This window comes from Bos indicus, chromosome 7 (assembly GCF_029378745.1).
Source record: "Bos indicus isolate NIAB-ARS_2022 breed Sahiwal x Tharparkar chromosome 7, NIAB-ARS_B.indTharparkar_mat_pri_1.0, whole genome shotgun sequence".
Taxonomy (NCBI): Eukaryota; Metazoa; Chordata; class Mammalia; order Artiodactyla; family Bovidae; genus Bos; species Bos indicus.
The window spans coordinates 19831133-19857929 of NC_091766.1; the positions used below are offsets into that span (position 1 = coordinate 19831133).

Genomic DNA, 26797 nt, shown 5'->3' on the forward strand with positions numbered 1-26797 from the left:
TCCCTTCTCACCGGTGCTTTATTTCCCATAAAAATCCCCCAAAGCCCGTGGAACTGATGTCTTTACATCACGACAGTAATCATAATGAATTGTTTGTTTTAAAAACCACAAAGCTGGCTGTCGGAAGCATGGGCGTGTGAACTACGACCTTGGGTCGGGGGTGGACTTAGGGCGCACCCCGTGTGTCACAGAGGAAAACCCGACGTCCCTTCACAAGGAGGGCTCAGTGTCCACTGTTTCAGTCAAACTGCCCCGTGAATAGAAATCTTCCACAAAGCCCATTTCAGAGGGTATGGCTAGGCTCCCGCCTGAATGTGGTGGCCCCATCTGGGTGGAGCTGCACCTCAGAACCTCATGCACCTATGAAGAGGTAGCCGGCCTGGAGACCGCCTCCCTGGGGGGCTCTCTCTCTACTCTGGAGGGGTCTGCGTGGCTGGGTTGGGGTCCTTGGTTCCACTTGCCTGTTGTTTGCGCTGCTGGTGGTCCTGAGGGGTGGCAGGTGGGCCACAGTGAACTGGGAGGCGGGGTGGGGGTCCGTGTTGAAATTTCTTGTTTGGCCGGAAGTTTTAGGCCACAGAATCCTTGAGGGCGGGATGGTCTGCCCCTCTCGTCCCTCTGTGGCCTCTGCACACGTGTTTTTGCACACATGGCCAGTTGTGTTTGACTCTGAGATCCCACAGACTGTAGCCTGCCAGGCTCCTCTGCCCATGGGATTCTCCAGGCAAGAATACTGGAGAGGGTTACCATTTCCTCCTCCAGGGGATCTTCCCAACCCAGGGATCGAACCTGTGTCTCCTGTGTTGGAAGGCAGATTCTTTACCACTTAACCACTTGGGAAGCCCCATTGGCTCTGCAGGCTCTCAGTAACTGTCACATTGGGTGAAATGCATCGGTTCCTATCCCCGGCTCCTTTCTCACTGTCACTGAAGCACTGTTGCTAGACGTTACTGTGTATACTATACTGTGGATCTGTGGGCCTTGCAGGCCACATGTCCATCTCATCAGCAGAGCAGAACCAGTCACTTGAACCTGGAGTTCAACCGGGCCCTGCAGATGCCGAGGCACCTTTTATAAAAGGAGGCACTCAGGGGTGGGGCACGAGCAGACCCAGGATGGAGGGGGCTTTCAGTGGGGGGGTGGGAGTGGAGGGGAGCAGCCTGCCTTGGGCTCCAGGTAACTCATTGGAGCCAGGAACACGGATCCTGTCCTTTATTTGACATTCAGGAAACAAAGCAGAAATACAAATTAAAAAATCCCACCAGACACCCAAAGGCCCCAGCCTTGCAGGAGCAGTGCTGGGTTCCAGAAGACAGAGGCCCAAGGCCCTGCATTTTCCAAGATGGGAGCCACTGGTGGGACAATTCCTGCCATGCAGAAAGCCTTGTTGTCCCTTTGCCTCAGTGCTGAGTGCCACTGGCTCCCTCCTGTCATCAGGGTAACCCTAGAGGCACGCCCTTGATGCCAAGAATCTCCTACTGGGAGATGATTGGGGTAGGGGGTCAATCAAACCTGGATGATGCCTGCCACAGAGGCCAGACACCACCCCTGTTTGACTTCTGCACAAATTTGTGGAAACAGAGGGCTTCCCTGGTGACTCAGATGGTAAAGAATCTGCCTGCCATGCAGGAGACCCGGGTTTGATACCGGAGTCGGGAAAATCCCCTGGAGAAGGAAATGGCAACCCACTCCAGTATTCTTGCCTGGAGAATCCCATGGACAGAGAAACCTGGTGGATTATAGTCCATGGGTCAATGGGGTTGCAAAGAATCGGACACAACTGAACTACTCACAATTTTCATGGAAACAGAAACTCTCAGGGTTGTAGGGGACTGCAGGGGACCACTCTGTGCAAGCACTGCTCATCCTTTTCTTGAATGCCTCAAGAGATGGGGAAGTCACTCCCTCTAGAGCCCACCTGACTGGTCTTTGGAGCACATTAGAAAAGTCTTTTTTTCCTTTCCTCCCTAAGGAAATCTGTCTCCTGTTAATGCAGGTGGCCATAGCATCCAGACCACTGCGATTTATTTTTCCCAGTGACATTTGTAACACTCAAAAGTCCAGTACCCTGTATATGCTTTCTTGTCCGTCAGTATTTCTGTGATGAGCTTATCTTGAAAGCTGGTTTCTCAGCTTCTGCTCCTGGTGGGAACCCAAGGGGGCACATCCCAACTCCATGCTAGGGGGAGGGATTGGGGAAGTGAGGAGGCTCAGCTTGGTAGGAGGTATTGGTTTGGATTGCCCTGTGGCATGGCCTCTGCCTTCAAGGGGCTGCAGAATGTTCTAGACTGAGGGAGAGGGTGGTTGCAACTGTAGGGCAAGGATGATTATCAGTGGCCCTCACTGGTGCCATGGCCTCTGATGTTCCTCAAGGAGGTGGGAGTTATGGGAGGCGAGGGGGCTGGTTTAAAGGAAAAGCTGTGAGTTCAAAGGTCAGGCAGTTCCCCCAGGACATGGTGCTGCTGGGGGTGGTGCTGAACTTCCAGGCCCGATGCCCAGGACTGCAGGGACTGTTCTGGGAGGAAAGGCACGAGGAAGAATCCAGACCCAGCCAGGGAGTCGGTGGGCATCTGTGGCTCCAACCTGGACCAGGTGACACACAAGAGAAGGATCCTGACCAGGAGTCTGTGCAGTGGGATGGGGTCTCTGAGGCCACCAAGACGCATGGGCCATGCTCGATGTTTCTTGCTCTTCTTAGCCATGAGCTCATAAGTGTGGAAGGGTGGAGAATTGGGTTCTTTTCCAGATGCATTAATACTGCATCATTTTTTTTAAAAAGTGTTTTCAAGCAGCTAGAAAGGATGTTGGGTTTCAGAGATGGATGGGGGAGATGGGCACCCCACTGGAGACTGGGACTTGGGATGAGGTGAGGATGAGATCCAGGGCCGCAGGGCATCCGACAGAGGTTTCTTGGCATCTGAGATCTTTCGTGTTCTCCTCTATGCTCACGTTACTTCAGGACATGCTGAAGAGGGAGAGACATGGTCAAGTTACCATGATTGGATTTAGAGAAAGTGGAAAATGTTCCATGTGTGTGGAATTGAAAAGAATGATCTAATCTGGCTTTGGCATGTTCTCAACAAGAAGAGTGGCACCTACCTTGCAAAGTCTGCCACCTGCCACCCACCTTCCAGGTGTGGTTCTGAAGGGCACCTCTCTTTGGTGCCCCAGCCAATGAGTAGGCCCCAGGGCGGGTGCCCTCAATCAGACTGGGTCAGTTTTCAATTCACCCATCTATTCACCATCCTTCCATCCACTCATCCAACCAACCATCCATCCATCCACACACTCATCCATTCATCCATCTAACCAACCACCCATCCATCATCTATCCACCCATCCATCCATCCACTTATCCAACTCACCATTCACCTCTCCATCCACTTAGCCAACCAACCATCTATCTATCCACACACCCATCCATCCAACCATCCATTTATCCATCCATCCATCCACCCACACACTCATCCATTTATCCATCCATCCAACCAACCATCCATCCATCCACTTGTCCAACCAACCATCCATCTATCTACACACCCATTCATCCATCCAACCATCCATTTATACATCCAACCATCCATCCACATCCATCCAAGCAACCATCCATCCATCCATCCATCCACACACCCATTCAACCATCCATCCATTGACTTATCCATCACCCATCCACCCATCTGTCCATCTATCCACAGGACCCATCTATCTGTTTATCCACCCACCCATATACCTGTCCAACTACCTATCCATCCATCTATCCACCCATCTGTCCATCTATCCATTGCTCCCAATCATTCTTTCTATTATGTATTTAATCATTTTAAAAGTGCTTGTTTTTTTATTATCTCTGTCTGAGGTTCCCCGGGGGCATCTAATTCTGCTGTTTATCTGACTTTTTTCATGGTGAATGATTTCCTTGTGTGTTGTGTGTTTGTGGACGGGGACTTATTTTCAGAATGCATAGATTGAGATGGTCTTGTCAGAAATATATTGAGAACTTGCCTCTATTCAGTGTCTCCAGGGCAGTACTGGTTTAAGTCCATTTTTGATGTTTATTTCTCAGCTTGAGGCTTCTTGGGTCACATGGATAGTATTAAGACATGTAGCTGGCCCATGTTACAGATTTGTAGCAGAGAATGTGGTCAAGGATTAACCCTGCACATTCCAAAGAAAAGTCTGGCCCTTTCCCAGTCTCTTGGAGGCCACCTCCATGACCTTGGAATGTCCTTCTTGATAAGAGTATCTTTGCCTGGGACCTTGGGTCATGTTGGATAGTCTATGCTGACAGTGTGACTTAAGACAGGAGCTGTGGACCATGTGGTATCAGCTCAACCTCTGGAAGGGTTAGAGACGAAGGTCAGCCATGTGTACAGCCCACCATGCATATGACTGACCCCCAGTAAACACCCTGGATGCCAGGGCTCCTGGCAAGCAGCACAGGTTGGTGACACTTGGTGTGTGCCACCACCCTTGGCTGCTGGGAGAATAAAGAGCTGTCCCCACGAGTGCCCTGGGAGACAACAGCTGGGAACTTGCACCTGTCTCTCTTTGCCCAGCCCCATACAGCTCTTCCTATTGCTGATTTTGATCTGTATCCACCCGTCCACTGTGATAAACCATAACCATGAGCAGATCTGCTTTGCTGAGTCCTGTGAGTGCTTCTAGCAAACCATGGACCCTGAGGGTGGGCCCCAGGACCCGAGACACACAGGGAGGCTTTTTCTGGCATCTAGAGCCAGGCAGACACACTGAGATCGATAGTGGGCAGGTAGTGCACCCTTCAGCTGAGTTAAATCCCAGGTTTCAGGGGTCCTGGCTATGGGTGAATGTCTCAGCCAGGGTCCTCAGCCTGGGACCTCCCATCATTGCACCCCCTGGAGTTGGGCAGGGACCAGCTTCTCACTCAATCCCAGAGGAGGCCCTGTTGTCACGGTAACCATGATCTCTCTGCCTCCCTGGTGCCTCCTCCCTCCACCACCAAGTCACGGGGACTCATCCAGGCTAGGTTCCACTTAGAATGTTTCCAAAAAAACGTGCCAAGAACCACCCCTCCCCCCTCCCCCCTTCGCCCCCGGCTTCCCACACACCTCGTTTCCTGATCTTCTGTGGCCAAAGCAGACCTGTGGGAAAAGGAAGGAATCCCAGCATGAGTTGCCTGTTTGGGAGCCTTGGCATTTGGCTGTGAGCCCTATGAGGCCCAACATGGCTGCATCCTGATCTGGCACAAAGCAAGCGTCAGCATGTGTCTCCTGTGTAACAAATGAGCCGAGGACGGCCAAGCCCCTTGGCTGCCACAAAGTGAAGTCACCAGTGTTGCCCCAGGCCCACCCGCCTGGAAGGTGGGACCCACCCACCAGGGCCTGCACAAAGGCCAGCCAGAACCTCCATCTGAGAGCAGATCCTGGTCTCTCAGGCACATCAGTTGCCCCTGGCCCCCGTGCTTGGCCTGTGATAGATGCAAGGTGGGAGGAGGAGGAGGGGACAGTCCCGGGCTATAGCCACTTCCCTCAAAGAGCCCAAGGACAGGAGAAGAAGGGTACAACAAGCAGCAACTGCAGGAGGCAGATGGCACAGAAAGAGACAGGGAAGGACAGGGCCATGCTATCTGTCTGCACATCCCAGGGGGAGGCACTAAAGGACTTTTATAATAACGGAGTCACTGGATTAAAAACAAATTAGGAGGGGATGGGAATGGAAGGGATTGCTTAGTTGGGTACAGGGTCTCCCTCTGGGCGGAAAGAATGTTTGGGAGAGAGGTGCTGGTTGCCCAAAATTGTTGTTCAACTGCTTAGTCATGTCTGACTCTTTGCAGCCCCATGGATTGCAGCACACTAGGCCTCCCTGTCCTTCACTATCTCCAGGAGTTTGGTCAAACTCATGTCCATTGAGTCGGTGATGCCCTCCAACCATTTCCTCCTCTGTTGCCCTCTTTAGCCTTCAATCTTTCCAAGCATACAGGTCTTTTACAATGAGTCGGCTCTTTCAATCAGGTGGCCAAAATATTGTAGCTTTGACTTCAGTGTCAGTCCTTTCAATGAATATTCAGGGTTGCTTGCCTTTAGGATGGACTGGTTTGATCTTCTTGCAGTCCAAGGGACTCTAAAGAGATGTACTAAATTCACATTAAAATGGTTTGATGGAGTAGGTCTTGTGGTGGGGCTTTTTTTTTTTTTTTGCTTCACTATGAAGCATACAGGATCTTAGTTTCCAGACCAGGGATGGAACCTGCGCCCCATGTAGTGGAAGTGTGGAGTCTTAACCACTGGATCACCAGGGAAGTCCCAAGGTGGTCTTATTTCAGCACCATAGTGACCTTAGATCACCTTCATCTGATGTTCTTTGGGCTCGGCAGCCCCTGGCAGGTGTGAGCTCTTGCCCATGGCCACCTGGACACTTACCTGTCTTCTGCCAGTCCCGCCTCTGCCTTCTCTTCAGACCTGGGCAGGACGTACTCCGGCTGCGGCCTCGCACTGGGAACAGAAAGAGGTGAGCAGGGGTAACCAGCTGGCTGAGTGGGCTGAGGGGCTCTTGGCTCCCACTCCCCTCCATCTGGGCTGCCGTGACCCGACAGCAGTCTGGAAAGGGTTTGCCTGCCCTGGGAAGTGCCGGGGCCCAGAGGGTGGAGCAAGTGATGGGATGGTCAGGAATTCATCAAGATGAAGGCCATGGGGAGAAAGAAAAAAAAAGTGAGAAAAAAATAGAGAGAGAGATTTAAAAAAAGCAGAACAATAATGAAGACTAAAAGATAACAACCCCTGAGGGGTAAAACCAGACTCCAACAGCAAAGAGAGAGAAGAAAAAGAAAAAAAAAAAAAATATATATATATATATATAATAAGAAAAATATAAATAAGAGGGATCAGAATAATAACAAAGATTAGAAAATAACAGAATAAGAAACCACAATCACAGAAAACTGATCAAACTGATTACATAAACTACAGCCTTGTCTAACTCAATGAAATTATGAGCCATGCCGTGCAGGGCCAAGCAAGATGGACAGGTCATGGTGGAGAGTTCTGACAAAACGTGGTGCACTGGAGAAGGAAACGGCAAACCACTTCAGTATTCTTGCCTTCCCCATGAACAGTATGAAAAGGCAAAAAGATATGGCACTGAAAGATGAACTCCCCAGGTCGGTAGGTGCCCAATATGCTACTGGAGAAGAGTGGAGAAATAACTCCAGAAAGAATGAAGAGACAGAGCCAAAGCGAAAAAAAACCCCAGCTGTGGCTGTGACTGGTGATGGAAATAAAGTCTAATGCTGTAAAGAGCAGTATTGCATAGGAACCTGGACTGTTAGGTCCATGAATCAAGATAAATTGGAAGTGGTCAAATAGGAGATGACCAGAGTGAACATAGACATTTTAGCAATCGGCGAACTAAAATGGACTGGAATGGGTGAATTTAACTCAGATGACCACTATATCTACTACTGTGGGCTAAGAATCCCTTAGAAGAAATGAAGTAGCCCTCATAGTCAGCAAAAGAGTTCCAAATGCAGTTTTTGGGTGCAGTCTCAAAAATGACAGAATGATCTCTGTTCATTTCCAGGGCAAAACTTTCAATATCACAGTAATCCAAGTCCATGCCCCAACCAGTAATGCTGAAGAACCTGAATTTGAACAGTTCTATGAAGACCTACAAGACCTTCTAGAACTAACACCCAAAAGAGATGTCCTTTTCATTACAGGGGACAGGAATGCAAAAGTAGGAAGTTAAGAGATACGTGGAGTAACAGGCAAGTTTGGCCTTGGAGTACAAAATGAAGCAGGGCAAAGGCTAACAGAGTTTTTCCAAGAGAACGCACCGATCATAGCAAACACCCTCTTCCAACAACACAAGAGATGATGCTACATGTGAACATTACCAGATGGTCAATACCGGAATCAGATTGATTATATTCTTTGCAGCCAAAGATGGAGAAGCTCTATACAGTCAGCAAAAACAAGACCTGGAGCGGACTGTGGCTCAGATCATGAACTCCTTATTGCCAAATTCAGACTTAAATTGAAGAAAGTAGGGGAAACCACTAGACCATTCAGGTATGACCTAAATCAAATCCCTTACAATTATACAGTGGAAGTGACAAATAGACTCAAGGGATTAGATCTGATAGACAGAGTGCCTGAAGAGCTATGGATGGAGCTTCGTGACATTGTGTAGAAGGCAGTGATCAAGACCATCCTCAAGAAAAAGAAATGCAAAAAGGCAAAACGGTTGTCTGAGGAGGCCTTACAAATAGCTGAGAAAAGAGAAGCTAAAGGCAAAGGAGAAAAGGAAACATATACCTATCTGAATGCAGAGTTCCAAAGAATAGCAAGGAGAGGTAAGAAAGCCTTCATCAGTGATCAATGCAAAGAAATAGAGGAAAACAACAGAATGGGAAAGACTAGAGATCTCTTCAAGAAAATTAGAGATATCAAGGGAATATTTCATGCAAAGATGGGTGCAATAAAGGACAGAAATGGTATGGACCTAACAGAAGCAAAAGATATTAAGAAAAGGTGGCAAGAATACATAGAAGAACAATACAAAAAGGATCTTCATGACCCATGGCTTAACTGTGCAGAGGATAAGGCCCAGGTCCCCAGGAGGATCCCCAGGGCCCTGGGCAGGGGAAGAGCAGATGGATTCCCCTCTCTTCCACACCCAGGGGGACTCCTGCTCTGTCTCCTCTCTCACCTGCACCCACAGGACCTACATGGGCAGAGGGTGCCCTTGGAAGTGTCCCTGGAGGACAGAAGGGGTCCCAGAGAGTGGAGGGGGCCCGGATGGAGGCGGGCCCTGGAGGATGGAGGGGGCCCTGGGAAGGAGGAGGGAACTGGAGGATAGCGTGGTTCCCAGATGGTGGAGGGCCCTTGGAAGGGAGGAGGAGGGGGCATGCAGAGTATGGGGACCCTGGATGGTGGAGGGTTTCCTGAATGGTGGAGGGCTTGGCCTGGAGGGAGCAGAGAGCCCTTGAGGGCAAGAGGGGAACCCTGCGGAGCAGAGGGCCCAGTCCAGAGGACAGATTGGGGTCCCCAGAGGGATGAGGGGTCTCCAGAGGTGTAACAGGAGGGAAAGGGGCAGGGCACAACTTTTGAAAGAATGACATAGCCCAAGGACACAACATAAACCAATAAGAATCAAATAGGTCCAAGAAGGGAGACAAGGGGACTTTGATTAGACCTTGATCCTCGATCTGCAAGCTAAATGACACACCCAGAGGCACCACCACAGTTCCAAGGCACTGTCAAAAGACCAAGGAGTGGGCAGTTGCCCAATTCCTGGAAATCTCCACTCTTTCCCCAAAATAGTTGGAATAATCCTCCCACTCGTTAGCCTATGAAATTACCCACACTATAAAAACTAACCACACCACATTTCATGGCCGCGCTTGCCCTCTGCAATGGCCCACACTCTGTCTGGGGAGTGTACTTCTCTCTGCAACTGTGTAAATCCACCTCTTACCTGTCACTTTGTCTCTCACTAAATTCTGTGGTGAGACATCAAGAACCCGAGTTTCATTAGGTCCTGAAACAAGGCACTGTGGGTTTTGGCTGGGTTCGAGTCCCAATCTGACATAAAGGTCTCAGAGGGAGGAGGAAACTGGAAAGCAGGGAGTGGAGGGGGACCTGGGGGTGAGCCCCAGAGAGTGGACGAGACCAGGAGAGTGGCCTCCTGAAGGGTGGAGGGCTCAATCTGGGGGCCTTAGGAGGCTCCCCAGGGCTGAGCCCTCACTGTCACCAGCATCATTAGAAGGACTCTACCGAGCCCACTATTTTTGCCCAGTGGGCTACGCTGATCCTAATTCCTCATGATAACCTGCAGGATGAATTTTTCACTTGTCTAATATTATGCTGAGACTGAGCAGGGGAGCCTGGATTCCAGCCTGGGTCTGACTCCAACACCTCTAGAGAAGGCAGGGCTTTGAAACACATGCGTGCGTGACATGGGTCCCAGCTGAGTTGAAGCCGCCAGCTTCCCCCAGCCTTGACTCAGCTCAGCGGCAGCCCCAACCCGGCCAGAATACGGGCTGCTCTGCACATACCTTTCTCTCCTGGCCTTCAGCCGTTCCTCCTCGTACCTGGAAGAGAGAAAAAGGAGAAGGCTTAAGAGGTGGCTTGGGAATCCCCTCCACTCTGGGAACAGGAAAGCAGTCTCACTGTCACATCTGAACACATGCCAGGCTTCAGAGCAAACAGGATAGCCTGCAGCTACCTTACAAAGCCCCACCTCACCCCACCTCAGGGCAGGGATAGCTGTTTTACTGGCATATTCCAGTGTCTGGTGTTGCTGCAACTCAGCAGACATTTCTAGCATCTGCCCTAAACAAAGCCAGGATAAAGCAATTAATTATTAACGTGGCTTTGTCTACAGACACCGCCCCCCCCGCCCCCGCCACAAAGGGCCAGAGAGTCAATATTTTCAGCTTTTCATACCAGTCTCTGTGGCAACCCCTTGATTCTGTTGTAGCTTGAAAGCAGCCATGGATGGTTTGTAAATGGACAAGTGTAGCTGTGTGCCAATAAAACTTTATTTATAAAGACAAGCCAGGGGCCAGGACTCACTGGCCCCTCTGCCTACACTAGAGGAGCCAGGTCTGCTGTGTTCTGTCATTTCACAGGTGCCTGTTTCACTCTATTTTCCTCTGTCTTGCTCTCCCACTCAGGTCTGGTTCTCTGGCAGCCTGACTGGGCAGAGCATGGGAGGTTGGGAGATAAGCAGCTCTGGGGATGGATGATGTGGATGGAGGTGGGGCGGCGCTCCCACGGCACAAGACACTCACTGTAGCACACAGTCTGGGATCTGCACGTGCTCCATGGGGATGAGCTGCTCCAGATCTTCCAAGCTGTGCACATACTGGATCTTGTTGATGAACTTGACGCTGGTGGGAGGAGAAGGAGGGACACGTCTGAAAGCCAGCCCTTGGGGTGGTGACTCAGGGTCAGAGGGAGCGATGGCAGCCAGGGATGTACATGCAGCCCTATTCCAGGATGCCCCAGCACACTCACCCAAACCTCCCTCTCAGCCCATGCCAGACCTCATCCCCTGCCCCTGGTGCGGGTACAGAGCAGAACCTGGGGTCTCTGCCTGCAAGAAGGGAAGGCTCCTGAGCCATGTGTCTGACACCAGTCTCCGCTGAGCAGAGAGTTGTTGTTCAGTCGCTCAGTTGTGTCTGACGCTTTCAGATCCCATGAACTGCAGCACACAGGCCTCTCTGTCCTTCACTATCTCCCTGAGTTTGCTCAAACTCACGTCCATTGAGTCGGTGACGCCATACAACCATCTCATCCTCTGTCACTCTCTTCTCCTCCTGCCATCAATCTTTCCTGGCATCAGGGTCTTTTCTAATGAGTTGGCTCTGCATCAGGTGGCCAAACTACTGGAGCTTCAGCTTCAGCATCGGTTCTTCCAGTGAACATTCAGGGTTGATTTCCTTTAGGATTGACTGGTTTGATCTCCTTGCAGTCCAAGGGATTCTCCAGAGTCTTCTCCAGCACCACAATTTGAAGGCATCAATTCTTCGGTGCTCAGCCTTCTTTTTGGTCCCACTCATATCCGTACATGACTACTGGAAAAACCATAGCTTTGACTATATGGACTTTTGAGCAGAGAGGAAAGGAAGGAAGAAAGCAGAGAGGGATGAGATGCTATTAATATCAGACTCCAGGCTCCATCTTCCCCAGGAGGTGCTCCTCTGTGTCAGTCTTCCCAAGAACACTTTCATGGCACCATCGTCACTGTCTGGTGGCACCAGTAGTCACTTGGGCATGAGACAGGTGCACGTGGGCACTGCTGATTCATCTTCCATTCTTCCAGGGTGAATGGCTTCTTCCTGTCCAAATCCAGCTCTGGCCACTGGCTACTACTGACGTGACTGATCACCAGCTTGGGGCTTTGAACTCGTGATTTTTTTTAAAAAAACATTACCTTAAATCTAATTTTGGTACAATGTCAAATAAACTCCTTTTCAAGGTCAAATCAGTTTTTCTAACAATGAGTTACGTTCTCTAAGGCTAAGAGAATGTAACTGTACAATAAGTCATAAAATAATCAAATAGGGACTTCTCTGGTGGTCCAGTGGATAGGACTCCGAGCTTCCACGGCAGGGGGCCTGGGTTCGATCCCTGGCTGGGGAACTAAGATCCCACATGCTGAGAAGCATGGCCAAAAAGTAAAATAATAAACAATAAAAAAAGGAACTAAAGAGCCTCTTGGTGAAGGTGAAGGAGGAGACTGAAAAAGCTGGCTTGAAGCTCAACATTAAAAAAAAACTAAGATCGTGGCATCTGGTCTCATCACTTCATGGCAAATAGAAGGCAAAAAGGTGGAAGCAGTGACAGACTTTATTTTCTTGGGCACCAAAATCACTGTGGATGATAACTGCAGCCATGAAATTAAAAGATGCTTGCTCCTCGTAAGGAAAGCTATGACAAAAATCTAGACAGTGTGTTAGAAAACAGAGACGTCACTTGGCCGACAAAGGTCCAGATAGTGGCCGTGTCACACGGTATGAGGGATCTTAGTTCCCCCACCATGGATGGAACCTAAATCCCCCTGCACTGGAAGCACAGAATCTTAACCACCGGACTGCCGGGGAAGTCCACTTTTAAACTGTGTAAAACAACATATAGACTCCCAAGAGAGGAGCTGGAAAATGCTGATTAAAAAAGAAAAGACACATGACAACCCAGGTGGGTATCGAGACTCAGATCACGATCTCACCTGATGAAAGGGCGGGAGATGGCCAGAACGGTGCGGATGAACCAGGATGGGTGGACGATGATTAAGGACTTCAGGTTTTTCCGAAGTCTGTGTGGGGAGGCAGAGAGAGCAATATGGGCTCCCTGGGGGGACAGCCCCGGGGAGGGAGCAGCTAAAGGGTGTCACCCACTCTGTGAGCCCAGGCAGTGCTCTGATGATCTCCATTGATGGGGAGGAGACTGAGTCTTGGTTAAGCTAAGCCCACCCCCTCCACCCCTGGAAGAGTCTGCAGGTGGCAGAGCTGATGTCTGGCCCTGGCTCCCTCTTAATTTAGATTCTGAGCATCTGACTGTGTGGCCATGTGCGTGTGTGTGTAAGTCACTTCAGTCGTGTCCAACTCTTTGTGACTCCATGGACTGTAGTCCACTAGGCTCCTCTGTGCATGAAATTCTCCAGGCAAGAATACTGGATGGGGCTGCCATGGCCTCCTCTGGGGGATCTTCCCAACCCAGGGATTGAACCCACATCTTTTATGTCTCCTGCACTGGCAGGTAGGCTCTTTACCACTAGCGCCACCTGGGAAGCCCTTGCATGGCCACATCACCTCTCCTTCCTGAAAGATTTTCTAGGGCCCCCAGTTCCAAGCACCTGCTACGGGCGAGTTGAACTGCAGGGGTCTTTGTCTGGTCTCCCTCTTTGTCTGGGAGCAGGATCACTGCAGGGGTCATTAGCTAAGGTGAGATCATATCCCAGCAGGGCCTGCCCCCTAACCCACAGTCACTGGGGTCCTTATAAAAGGGGGCATTTGCACACAGGCGTGCACAGGGCCGGTTCTCCCTCACAGTTCCAGAAGGAACTGACCTTGCAGACAACTTGACCAAAGACTTCTAGCTTCTAGAACTAGGAGACAACACACGTCTGCTGTTTAAGCCGCCCAGTCTGGCGCTTTGTTATGCCCGCCCCAGCCGCGCCCTTTCAGAGTGGGGGGGGACTTCAGTGCGCGGGTCCCACCTCACGCTGAGGCCGTCCCCCAGCCCCATGCACTCACCTCCGGTCGATCATCTGGTAGCACTTTTTCAGCCAGCCAATGCCCGGCATCCTCCGCCGGGGCGTGGCGCCATTCAGGTACACGATCATGTAATCTTCTGCCACGAGGAGCTCCAGGCTGCTGATGACGTACCTAGTCACGAGGCACAGAGGACCGGGGACCCGGAAGGACTGGCTCAGAGTCAGGAAGCCCAGTTTCCCAGGACTAGGTCCTGTGGCCCCCGTCCTTTCTGTTTCTACCTGCCCTGGCTGTGTCACACCTGTTCAGGTGTTGTTGGCTGTCCTGGCATGCTCAGCAGGATAGCGGGGGAGGGGAGCAGAGGACTCCCAAACACCCCCAAATCTGGGTCAGTGGGCACAATGATAGTAGTAGTTACTATCTTACTGAGGAGTTTTGTTTGTTTTTTTTTTTTAAACTGAGTCCCTTGGACTGCAAGGAGAGGAAACCAGTCGATCCTAAAAGGAAATCAACCCGGAACATTTCGTTGGAAGGACTGAAGCTGAAGCTCCAGTACTTTGGCCACCTGATGGGAAGAGCCCACTCATTGGAGAAGACCCTGATGCTGGGAAAGATAGAATGCATGAGGAGAAGGGGACCACAGAGGATGAGACGGCTGGAGGGCATACCAACTTGATGGACATGAATTTGAGCAAATTCCAGGAGACAGTGGCGCCCTGCAGTCCACAGGTTGGAAAGAGTTGGATACAACTTAGCAACTAGACAACAATTTTTTTGAGTGTTTACTAGGTGCCAAGTGATTTATACTCTTGAACTCATCTAATGGCTCCATTAATTCTGGAATGTAAGTTTCAACAGCTCCAGATGCCCTTGGGGGACTAAACAACAATTTTTTTGAGTGTTTACTAGGTGCCAAGTGATTTATACTCTTGAACTCATCTAATGGCTCCATTAATTCTGGAATGTAAGTTTCAACAGCCCCAGATGCCCTTGGGGGACAAACACCCACAGCCAGTGGTCCACTGCACCTGACTTCAGGGACCTGGGGTCCATCCCAGCCCTGTCTCCCCTTAAGTGATTTCAGAAGAATCTTCTCCTCTTTCAGCCTCCACTTCCCCATCTGTAAATCAGGGAGACTGGGCTCCTTGGTAAGTCAGGCCGCTTTCTGATCTGACCTTCCATGGGTACTTCCTCTTCCTCTGACCCACCTGGCACCCTCAACTGCCCCCCCACCCTGCTGCCCCCCGAGGAAGAAGGAAATCTTCATAATAATGAAAATTGGAGTGATAACGATTTGCTGAGCTCTTACTGTCATCTGCCAGGTATTTTTTTTTTTTTTTTTCCACACCAGGAGGTATATGGGATCTTAGTTCTCCAACCAGGAATCAGACCCACGGCCCTGCATTAAGAACCCAAGGATGGTGTGGTCTTAACCACTGGACACCAATGAAGTCCCACCAAGGGCTTAATTATCTGTCTCCATCCTAGCAAAACTACCTGTGTGTCCTTGGGCAAGTGACATAACCTCTCTGTGCCTCAAGCACTGCAGCCACAGAATGGGAGGCAACTGTAACTACCCCACAGAGTCTTGTTGGGGATGGAACATGCTCTCACATACAAAGCCCTTAGCATTGTGGCTACCGCATAGTGTGCATGCGTGCTCAGTCACTTCAGTCGAGTCTGATTCTGTGTGACCCTAAGGACTGTAGCCCGCCAGGCTGCTCTATCCATGGGATTCTCCAGGCAAGAATACTGGAGTGGGTTGCTGTGTCCTCCTCCAGGAGATTTTGCCAACCTAGGGATCGAACCCACGTCTCTTGTGTCTCCTGCATTGGCGGGTGGATTCTTTACCGCTGAGCGCCCCGGGTGGGCTTCCGTAAATGCCAGTGATGATGACAATAGCACCAGTGAGGCCCAGCGGGCAAGCAGAGGACTCAGATGCAGGTCTGCCCGTGGTCCAGCCCTTCCCTGGTGCCAGGCAGAACCACCCAGTGTGATCCTTGCTGCCTGTCCTGCCCACCGGCTGGGAACCTCAGAACTGTGGGCAGCTGGGATGGAGTGGCCAGGTCACTTACAGGAAGAGGTTCTCCATGATGTAGTGGTAGTCAGGGGAGCTGCTGTCTGGGAGAAAGCAGGCAGCAAAGACGATAATGGCATTGAGACCTTCTCCGTAGTACCCTGTGGAGAGGCAGCTGGTGAGCAGCGCTGGACAGGGCTGGGCAGAGCCCTCTCCCAGCTCTGAGTTGCCCTGTGCTCTACCACATGCATGCGTCTCATAGCTGGCCAGCCCCCTCCCACTCACTGCCCATACTCAGAGGACACAGCTTGGGGCCCCAGCACCCTGGCTAAAGAAGCCAGAAAACACCTTCCATGGGGGATGCCAGCCACCCTCATGGGCACCTCTGGTGTGCCCCCACATGTCTAAGCCTTGCCCCCATGTGAGTTTCATCCCTGCACACCTAGACACTACAGTTTAACATCCCCCTGGTTCAGAAGAAGAGACTGAGGTTCAGAGAGGACCACTGCTGGGCCCTCTAGTTGTTGGAGCCAGGAGGGGGCCCTCAGGGCATGGTCTCACCTCCATGGGTCACCACCCTCATGTAGGGCCGGATCATGTGTAGATCGATCCGGTGTTCCTGTTCCCCAATGATCACCGTCCTCCACAGACGCCCGTTGGCTGCGCTGCCGTCCTCCGCTGAGCCGTCCCCAAACAGATCCGCGCTGTCCCCAGGCATGTTCTTGGCAGCGGCCACGGGGGTGTCATCTGGAGCAGGGCAGCAGGGAGGGTGAGAAAGAGGGACGCCTGAATCTGGACATCTCGTCCCAGCCTCCTTCTCTGGGCTGCCTTGGCTGCCCGTGGCCACAGAGCCTCTTCCTCTCCTCCCCAGGCCAGAGGAAGACCACTCATCTCACCCTTTTGCTGGGTAGAGCCCATTCTTGCTGGGTGACCTTGTACACATTTTTTCCCTCTCTGGGCTTCTCGGGGGTTCTTAACCACTCTTGAAATTATCTGTCTCTTGCCCATCTGTCATCCTGCAATCTTCCCACCTCAGAAAATAGCCTGGCTGTTTTCCCAGCTGCTCAGGCCCCAAACCCAGCTACCACCTTCGACCTCTTTCCCCTTCATATTTCACATCCACCCAACAAATGCTGTGCCTCTGCTTCCGTCCCCATGGACACCACCATTGCTACCTTTTAAAAAAGTACTTATTTGGTTGCGCCCTCTTTGTTGCAGCATGCAGGATCTTTAGTTGCAGCATGCAGAATCTAGTTTCCTGACCAGGGATCGAACCTGGGCCCCCTGCATTGGGAGCGTGGGGTCTTAGCCACTGGACCACCAGGGAGATTCCCTGTTGCCATCTTTCTGACCTGTGTTCTTGCCTTGGAATATCAGCCCCAGTAATACCCATCCAGTGAGGCCAGTCCCGACAACCCTGCCGAAGAACCCTCCTCACCCTAGGAATCCTGGTTCAGGGTGTCTTGGGCTGGGCATTGTGGACATTCAGGGCCAGTCACTGCCTGTGGGGGGCGTCCTGGGCACTACAGGGTGTGGAGCAGCATCCCTGATCCCACCCCCTTGATGCCAGGATCCCCCCAGTTGTGACAACCACAGATGCCCCCAAATGTGGTCCAGTGTCCCTTGGGAGGGTTGAATTGCCCGAATGAGCCCCCCTACCCTTTCCCATCACCTATTTCTCCCACAGCACCAGCGACCAGGTGCAATTACCTTGTGTCCATTTGTTCTGTTACCCAGAGCCCTGCTTTCTGACTGCCCTGAGAGCAGGCAGGCACCGTGTTTTCCCGACGGATCCCTGCCCTCTCTACCCTACCTCCACATGGCAATCAAGACTCACTTCACGTACACTTGTGGAATCAGGGGGCGGCCCCTCCTTCTGGTCTTGATCACTTTTGATCAAGTGAATTGGGTGAAAGACAAGTCTCCCAGCAAAGTCCACAAGTCCACGAGAGAATGCACGTGGAGTTCCAGGGCCTGTTTTGGGAGTCTTGGGTTGGAAGCCCTGCCCCAGGCCTTCCCTGGTGAGCCAGTGGTTAAGATTCCATGCTTCCAATGCAGGGGAACAAGTTCCATCCCTGGTCTGGGAACTAAAATGCTACACAGCATGGCCAAAAAAAAACCCCAAAAAACAACAAAAGAAGCCCTGCCCACCTTGAACCTCTGGGAAGGCGGGGGGGGGGGGGGGGAACTCTGGCAAGATGGCCCCAGAAGCTGAGAGGAGCACTGGGGTCTGATTTGGGGATTGGGTAGGGACGGTAAGCGACCGACCTCACCTTCCCACTCCAGCTCATTGCCGTTCCCCAGGAACTCCAGTGAGTCGGTCTCATCAGGGGTCTCAATGTCATCCACGTTGATGTCCAGGTCATCGGGGGTGTCCAGGAAGTCATCTGACAGCAGGGAGCCCTCACTCTGGTCCAGGGAAATGTTGATCTCAGGGGCCACCAGTGTCTTTCGCTTACGATGAGCCCCGTTGAAGTTCAGCGTGTTGGGAGGGGCTGTGGGGGAAAGGGAAAACAGAAAGTCAAAGCAAAACCAGTCGCTTGTTTTTTCTTCCCCTTCTCCTTTTCCAGACCCTACAGAGATCTGCTCTGCCCTTCCGTGGGGAGTGCTTAGAAATCAGACAACATCCTTTCACAGCAGCAGTTAATGGAACCATCCAGCTCGGAGGTCAAGGGCAGACACTTGGACATTGGACAGTCCTGGGTTCAGAGCCTGACCTTGCTACCCACCAGCTCTGTGACCCTGCAGTGCCACCTTGCTCTGAGCTTGACTCAGTTTTACCATCTGCAAAATGGGACTCACAGGTGAGTTGAGCCAAGGTCAAACAATGACATGGAGATTAGACCCCAGGCAGCCTGGTCTCCAGATTGAGCTCCAGATCTGCCAGTATCTGCGCCTTTTGTTCCTTCTCGCTAAGGCTGATGGAGAATGTCCGAGTTCTGCTTTTTGCCTTTCTGGGATGTATGACTCTAACAATTAACTTTTGGTGATCACATAACACAGGCCAGGCCCTAGCCCACATTTTCATGTTCTGACTTCTCTAGACAGATATATGTGTTCAGTCATGTCTGACTGTTTCCCACCCCATGGACTGTAGCCTGCCAGGCTCCTCTATCCATGGGATTCTCCAGGCAAGAATATTGAAGTGGGTTGCCATGCCCTCCTCCAGGGGATCTTCCCGACCCAGGGATCGAATCCGTGTCTCTTGTGTCTCCTGGATCTCCTGCATTGGCAGGTGGATTCTTTACTGCTGAGTCAGTTGCAACCTTGCTACTGACCCATTGGACAGATGAGCAAACTGAGGCACAGGGAGGCAGGATCTTGCTATGTCACTCTGAAGCCCATGGGGGTGGATATTCCCCATGGTTTGGACCACTTCCTCCTAAAGACTCTTAGCCTGGACTCTGGTCTCCTTATAAAAGGTGGTTTCACCTCCTGGGCTGTCCCCAAGGGGTTAAAACCATCTAACAGCCCTTGGAGCAGAGCTAACCCCTCAGGCTTATGGGGTTTACAAGGGGAGAAAAGCCACCCCCTCCCCCAAAGGCAGCTCTGGGAAAAGAGGCTAACCTTCCAGAGACCCCAGAAATTCTCCGTTTCATTACATAGCCTTTGAAGACAAAATCAATAAACGAGTCGGAGAGTCCCTCACCAACTCAATGGACATGAGTCTGAGCAAACCCCAGGAGACAGTGAAGGACAGGGAACCCTGGTGTGCTGCAGTCCATGGAGTCGCAGAGAGTTGGACACAACTGAGCGACTGAACAACATCAAGGAGAATCTCGCCCCTCTCTTATATTGGATGACATTCATAGATCCATAATTAAATGGACCACATTTTTTTAAAAGTATTTATTATTATTTATGTATTTGATTGTGCTTTGATCGGTCTTACTTGCAGCATGTGGGATCTAGTTCCCTGACCAGGGATCAAACCCATGTCCCCTGCATTGGAAGCTTGGAGTCAGCCAATGAACCACCAGGGAAATCCTTGGACTACCTTTTGTTTTCATTTTGAATCTCATATTTTTTTTTTCACTTTGAATCTCTTGATCCATAAGCAACAGGTCAGACTGCTTCGAGAGACACTGCGGTATAGAAATATGCATTTTGGCAAAAAATTATAAAGACGCAAGTTACAGACCTCCCTTGTGGTCTAGTGGTTAGGAATCTGCCTGCTAATTCAGAAGACACAGGCTCAATCCTTGACCTGGGAAGATCCCACATGCCTCAGATCAACTAAGCCGAAGCACCACAATTACTGAGCCTGCACTCTAGAGCCTGTGCTCTGCAATAAGAGAAGCTACCACAGTGAAAAGCCTGCATATTGCAAATAGAGAATAGCCCTCGCTTGCTGCAACTAGAGAAGGCAATGAAGGCCTCAGATCAGATCAGATCAGATCAGTCACTCAGTCGTGTCCGACTCTTTGCGACCCCATGAATCGCAGCACGCCAGGCCTCCCTGTCCATCACCAACTCCCGGAGTTCACTCAGACTCACGTCCATTGAGTCAGCGATGCCATCCAGCCATCTCATCCTCTGTTGTCCCCTTCTCCTCTTGCCCCCACTCCCTCCCAGCATTAGAGTCTTTTCCAATGAGTCAACTCTTCGCATGAGGTGGCCAAAGTACTGCAGTTTCAGCTTTAGCATCATTCCTTCCAAAGAAATCCCAGGGCTGATCTCCTTCAGAATGGACTGGTTGGATCTCCTTGCAGTCCAAGGGACTCTCAAGAGTCTTTTTCAACACCACAGTTCAAAAGCATCAATTCTTCGGTGCTCAGCCTTCTTCACAGTCCAACTCTCACATCCATATGTGACCACAGGAAAAACCATAGCCTTGACTAGATGAACCTTTGCTGGCAAAGTAATGTCTCTGCTTTTGAATATGCTATCTAGGTTGGTCATCACTTTCCTTCCAAGGAGTAAGCGTCTTTTAATTTCATGGCTGCAGTAACCGTCTGTAGTGATTTTGGAGCCCAGAAAAATAAAGTCTGACACTGTTTCCACTGTTTCCCCATCTATTTCCCATGAAGTGGTGGGACCGGATGCCATGATCTTCGTTTTCTGAATGTTGAGCTTTAAGCCAACTTTTTCACTCTCCTCTTTCACTTTCATCAAGAGGCTTTTGAGTTCCTCTTCACTTTCTGCCATAAGGGTGGTGTCATCTGCATATCTGAGGTTATTGATATTTCTCCCGGCAATCTTGATTCCAGTTTGTGTTTCTTCCAGTCCAGCGTTTCTCATGATGTACTCTGCATATAAGTTAAATAAGCAGGGTGACAATATACAGCCTTGACGAACTCCTTTTCCTATTTGGAACCAGTCTGTTGTTCCATGTCCAGTTCTAACTGTTGCTTCCTGACCTGCATACGGATTTCTCAAGAGGCAGATCAGGTGGTCTGGTATTCCCATCTCTTTCAGAATTTTCCACAGTTTATTGTGATCCACACAGTCAAAGGCCTTGGCATAGTCAATAAAGCAGAAATAGATGTTTTTCTGGAACTCTCTTGCTTTTTCTATGATCCAGCGGATGTTGGCAATTTGATCTCTGGTTCCTCTGCCTTTTCTAAAACCAGCTTGAACATCAGGAAGTTCATGGTCCACATATTGCTGAAGCCTGGCTTGGAGAATTTTGAGCATTATTTTAGTAGCGTGTGAGATGAGTGCAATTGTGCGGTAGTTTGAGCATTCTTTGGCATTGCCTTTCTTTGGGATTGGAATGAAAACTGACCTTTTCCAGTCCTATGGCCACTGCTGAGTTTTCCAAATTTGCTGGCATATTGAGTGCAGCACTTTCACAGCATCAGCTTTCAGGATTTGGAATAGTTCAACTGGAATTCCATCACCTCCACTAGCTTTGTTCGTAGTGATGCTTTCTAAGGCCCACTTGACTTCACATTCCAGGATGTCTGGCTCTAGGTCAGTGATCACACCATCGTGATTATCTGGGTCGTGAAGATCTTTTTTGTGCAGTTCTTCTGTGTATTCTTGCCATCTCTTCTTAATATCTTCTGCTTCTGTTAGGTCCATACCATTTCTGTCCTTTATCGAGCTCATCTTTGCATGAAGTGTTCCTTTGGTATCTCTGATTTTCTTGAAGAGATCCCTAGTCTTTCCCATTCTGTTGTTTTCCTCTATTTCTTTGCATTGATCGCTGAAGAAGGCTTTCTTATCTCTTCTTGCTATTCTTTGGAACTCTGCATTCAGATACTTATATCTTTCCTTTTCTCCTTTGCTTTTCGCTTCTCCTCTTTTCACAGCTATTTGTAAGGCCTCCCCAGACAGCCATTTTGCTTTTTTGCATTTCTTTTCTATGGGGATGGTCTGGATCCCTGTCTCCTGTACAGTGTCACGAACCTCATTCCATAGTTCATCAGGCACTCTATCTACCTAGCACAACCAAAAATAAATAAATAAATAAAATGAAAAAACAAACAAACAAACCCATAAGTCATGTTTACCGAGTGTCTGCTATATGTGAGGCACTGGCATAATTTCCTGCTCTCACCATGACTTTGTGTGATGGGAAATATTACCCATTTTACAGATGGGGACATTGAGGCAGGGACCTTCCCAGGGATAAGACCCCAGTCCTCTCAACTTACCCTGCCTTTTTCAGGGGAAGTGTGTTGGGAGCAGTGAATCAGGCGTGCTTGATTTAAAATACTGCTTAACCTGGTGGTCATTGCTTAAGAATCTGTCTTTCAATGCAGGGAATTTTGTTTGATTCTGGCTTCCCTGGTAGCTCAGATGGTAAAGAACCTACCCACAATGCAGGAGACCTGGGTTCAATCCCTGGGTCAGGAAGATCCCCTGGAGAAGGGCATGGCAACCCACCCCAGCATTCTTGCTTGGAGAATTCCATGGACAGAGGAGCCTGGTGGGCTGCAGTCCATGGGGTTGCAAAGAGTCGGACATGACTGAGTGACTATTTTCATTCATTCATTCTTACAGGAACTAAGATCCCACGTGCCGTGGAACAAAGAAGCCTGTGCACCACAACTAAGACCCAACCCACCCAAAGAAATAAATATGTTAAAAGAATACTGCTGCTTTTGCTGGTGGGATCAGGTTGTGGATCACAGCATGGTGACTGCAAGATTGAAAGTGCAGGGAACCACAGAGGCAGGAATGTCACCATGTGGACCCGGAGGAAAGGGCATTGAACCAAAGAGGATGATTCTTCAGCCTTAAAACTAATGGACTTTGCCTTTAAAAAAATCTAGTGGAATTTGCCCTGCCAAATTTCAGACTCGCTGGGACTTGTGACCCCTTCATCCTTCCAATTTCTCCCATTTGCAGTGGGAATATCTATTCTGTGCCTGTCTCACCTTTGTATTTTAGAAGCAGAGAAATTGCTTGATTTCATAGGTTCACAGTTGGAGAGGAATTTTGCTCCAGGATGAATCACACCTGAGTTCCCTGCCCCGACGCCCCCACACCTTGAACCCTTCAACTGATTAAATGTGGCCCACCCACACAATGACAGGCAATCTGCTTTATTCAAAGTGCATGAATTTAAATATAAATCTCATTTAGAAAATTCCCTCAATGGAAATATCTAGAATCATGTTTGACCATGTAGCTGGCTTCTATACAATTAACGTTCACATCCCCCGTCTCAAGTTTCTTAAAAAAAAAATAATTTATTTGCTTATTTATTTTTGCCTGCACTGGGTCTTGTTGCTGCATGCAGGCTTTCTCTAGTTGCAGCGAGCAGGGGCTACTCTAATTGCGGTGCGCAGGCTTCTCACTGAGGTGGCTTCTCTTGTTGCTGAGCACAGGCTCTAGAGTGTGGGCTGGGTAGTTGTGGTGCATGGATTTAGTTGTTCCACATCATGTGGGATCTTCCCAGATCAGGGATTGAACCCATGTCTCCTGCATTGGCAAGTGGATTCTTTACCACTGAGCCACTAGGGAGGTCCCTCAAGTTCCTTAACTTAATCCTATCTGCAAAATTGCTTTTGCCACCTGAGGGAACATTTGTGGTTTCCTAGAATTAGAATCTGGATACCTTTGGGGGCCATGATTGAGGCAGTCACACCTAGGAAGTGAGGTACTGTTACCACACACCCCTCGTTTTACAGAAGTGGGAAGTGGAGGCCCAGAGGGGAGAAGGGAGTCACCCAAGGTCACCCTGTGGGGATGTGACAACACTGGGCAGAGAATATATGCTCAGGTGGGAAAAATGGCTGGTACTCTAGGGTGACGAACCATTCAGATCCATACAGATTGGCCCCAGAGAACTGGGACAACTTGATGTCCCTACCTGGCTCATGGGCATAGTATGGTACGGGGGTGGGCAGAGTTGGTACTCGCTGCTGTGTGACATCAGGGATGTGGCTGTCCCTCTCTGGGCAATCTTTCCTCTCTAGGGTGGGCTCTGTGATGGGCTGCATGGGGGAGATGCAGGCAGAATGGGAGCTCTCAGCAGGACTCTGCCAGGAGATGCCATCGAGGAGAACATGTGTTTGAGGTAGCCCATCTGGCTGCCCTAGACCCCCTGTTTTCAAAGTCTAGGCCTTTGGGTCCTCAGACCCATGAGCCCTCTTGAGTGCTCAGGGCAGGAGAGCCCTCCTGATTTTATGCCTGGCATTCCCCCGGGCACTTTACATAAACCATCTCATTTAATCCTTGTATACCCCTTCTGTGGAAGGCTCACTACCTGCATTTAGTACATAAGGAATTGGAGGCACAGAGAGGCTGAGCCACCAGTTCAAGGACATACAGAAACACCACACACTGACTCCACACACATCTCTGTGTCACCACCACAGTTGCTTTTCCCTACAGGCCTTGGAGCTGAACAACCTCCTTTTGTGACATTCCACCCAGGAGGCATGGCCTCTGACATTTCTACAGTTACAGTCCTGGGCAGAGCCCAGATCATGTGCCCATTTCTGCACACATGGAAACTTACAGGACGTGTCTTCTGTGGGGCTGCCAAGCAAGTCCATCCCCGTCTCTTCTGGGAGTGGCCTGCAGACCCAGCCGGGAGTGGACACCAGCCACCAGGCACCACAAGTCCAGCCGCAGAAGCGTGGAGTTCAGACAGAATGATAGCAACAGAATTTGTTTAGTGTTGGGAAATCATTGGGAGAAAATACATCTGTTCATGAGCACAGAAAAATCACAAACCATCAGCGCCAGAGGGCTCTCATCAGATCATCTAACAAACATTAAGCTTTTTTTTAATACTTTTTTTTTTGATGTGGATGATTTGTTGGGCTTTCTTGGTGACTCAAATAGTAAAGAATCAGCCTGCAATGCAAGAGACCTGAGTTCGATCCCTGAGTCAGGAAGATCCCATGGAGGAGGGTATGGAAACCCACTCCAGTATTCTTGCCTGGAGAATCTCATGGCTAGAGGAGCCTGGTAGGCTGCAGTCCATGGCGGGGCAAAGAGTCAGACATGACTGAAGCCTCTAACATACACACGTATTGAATGTGTTCCACTATTGCTCCTTTTTAAAAAATGTTTTGATTTTTTTTGCCGCATGTGGGATCTTAGCTCTCCCACTAGGGATGGAACACTTGCCCCCTGCATTGGAAGGCGAACCAGGGAAGTCCCATAAACCTTTTTTTTGGATAGTAAAAGCTGGGGCCCAGAGAAAAGGAAGGTCTCATCTATATTATATTTGGAATATAAGCAGCATTCTTCATGGGCTGACCCCACAGGATTTGGTCTCTGATGAGCCAGAAATTGTCCGACAGACATAGCAGACAACTGAGGGAGCTCTCCATGGCCCATGCTGGACAGGCCTGACCAACAAAATATAAAGTATTGGATGGTGATTCAAAGTACAAAATAAAATGTCCACAAGTCCATATAGAAGTAAGCAAGTGACTGAATAAATAAACATGGGGAGAAGAGACAAATTTTTCTTGCACAGAAGAATTTCAAAAAATGTATGTAAATACTCTAGCCCCAAGAAGATGGAGAGTAACTTCTCTGTCAGCATGAGTTGGGCACGGTGACTTCCTTCCAAAGGGGTCAGTATGGGAAAAGGGAGGCGTGACTCTACAGTCGAGACACCTGACCAGCACGACCTCAGCCCGGGGACCCAGGTCAACACCAAAGAAGAGTTATGCTGATGACAGGCACCCCAAGATGATGGATGAGACGGCCCCTCACCTGTGTCCTCCCCCCACACCCAGCGCTCCAGTGTCACCATGAGAAAAACACCAGACAAACTCCCACGGAGGGAAGTTCTACCAAATCTCTGACCCCAGTCCTCCTCAAAGCCGTCAAGGGCATCAACAACAAGGAAAGTCTGTGATGGACTTCCCTGGAGGTCCAATGGTCAAGACTTCGCCTACCAATGCAGGGGGCGAGGGTTCAATCCCTGGTCAGGGGAGCTAAGATCCCACATGCCTCCTGGCCCAGAACTTAAAACAGAAGCAATGTTGTAACAAATTCAATAAAGAATTTTAAAATGGTCTACATCAAAAAATCTTTTTCTTTTTTAAAGTCTGAGAAACTGTCACAGCCCAGAGAAACCTAAGGAGACATGATGACTAAATGTTACGTGGGGTCTTGGGTGGGATCCTAGGAAAGAAAAAGAATATTAGGAGAAAATTGCTATGGATATCTCAATAAATTGTGGACTTTGGTTAATAATTATGTGTCAATACCAGTCTATTAATTGTATCATAAGTATCAGCCTCATGTAAGATGTTAATTACAGGAGGTGTGTGTTTGGAAGTTTTCTGTAATATTCTTGCAACTTTTCTGTAAATCTAAAGCTACTAAAAAGTAAAATTTTAAAAAGAGAAAGGCAGCCAGCTATGCATCTGTGCCCCTTTAATTGGTGGAGCACGAATTTGCAAAACAAGACCTGCTTTTCCTGGCAATGCTCAGACTGTTTTTCGGACCAGAGCTCACTCTGCCGGATTCTGACCCATGTGCTCTGGCTCCTTTGCTCCCCAGGGAAATACTCAGGCAGAAGGGTTTGCAGAGCACACGGGTCTGTCAGGGGCTCCAGCTGCAGGGCCTGCTGACGCAGGGAGGCACTGCAGCGGTAATTCATCTTTACAACTCAGCAGTGCCAGCTCAGCAAAACGGGGAACTGTTTTGATGGAGAAGGACAG

At 49.8% G+C, this 26797-nt stretch overlaps 1 protein-coding gene and 1 long non-coding RNA gene across 3 annotated transcripts in view; one reads left to right on the forward strand and one right to left on the reverse strand.

Annotated features, from left to right (window-relative positions):
- The window catches only part of ATCAY (ATCAY kinesin light chain interacting caytaxin), a 41735-nt gene continuing 14938 nt past the window's right edge, over window positions 1-26797 (reverse strand). Inside the window, exons 3-13 of one of the 2 annotated variants that reach the window (XM_070793097.1) lie at window positions 24628-24686; window positions 17984-18205; window positions 16272-16457; window positions 15769-15871; window positions 13736-13867; window positions 12709-12795; window positions 10769-10867; window positions 10031-10066; window positions 6396-6467; window positions 5085-5117; window positions 1-2962 (exon numbers count right to left, since the gene is read on the reverse strand). In XM_070793097.1, coding sequence (XP_070649198.1) covers window positions 2953-2962; window positions 5085-5117; window positions 6396-6467; window positions 10031-10066; window positions 10769-10867; window positions 12709-12795; window positions 13736-13867; window positions 15769-15871; window positions 16272-16457; window positions 17984-18205; window positions 24628-24686 — 1039 coding nt within the window. In that variant the 3' untranslated portion in view covers window positions 1-2952. The remainder of the gene's footprint in view (window positions 2963-5084; window positions 5118-6395; window positions 6468-10030; window positions 10067-10768; window positions 10868-12708; window positions 12796-13735; window positions 13868-15768; window positions 15872-16271; window positions 16458-17983; window positions 18206-24627; window positions 24687-26797) is intronic. The other variant, XM_070793098.1, reaches the window with a different exon arrangement.
- On the forward strand, window positions 14858-26327 carry LOC109561760 (uncharacterized). Its single transcript, XR_011567556.1, has 3 exons — window positions 14858-15015; window positions 18281-18514; window positions 22662-26327. It is a non-coding gene; the product is annotated as an uncharacterized lncRNA (long non-coding RNA).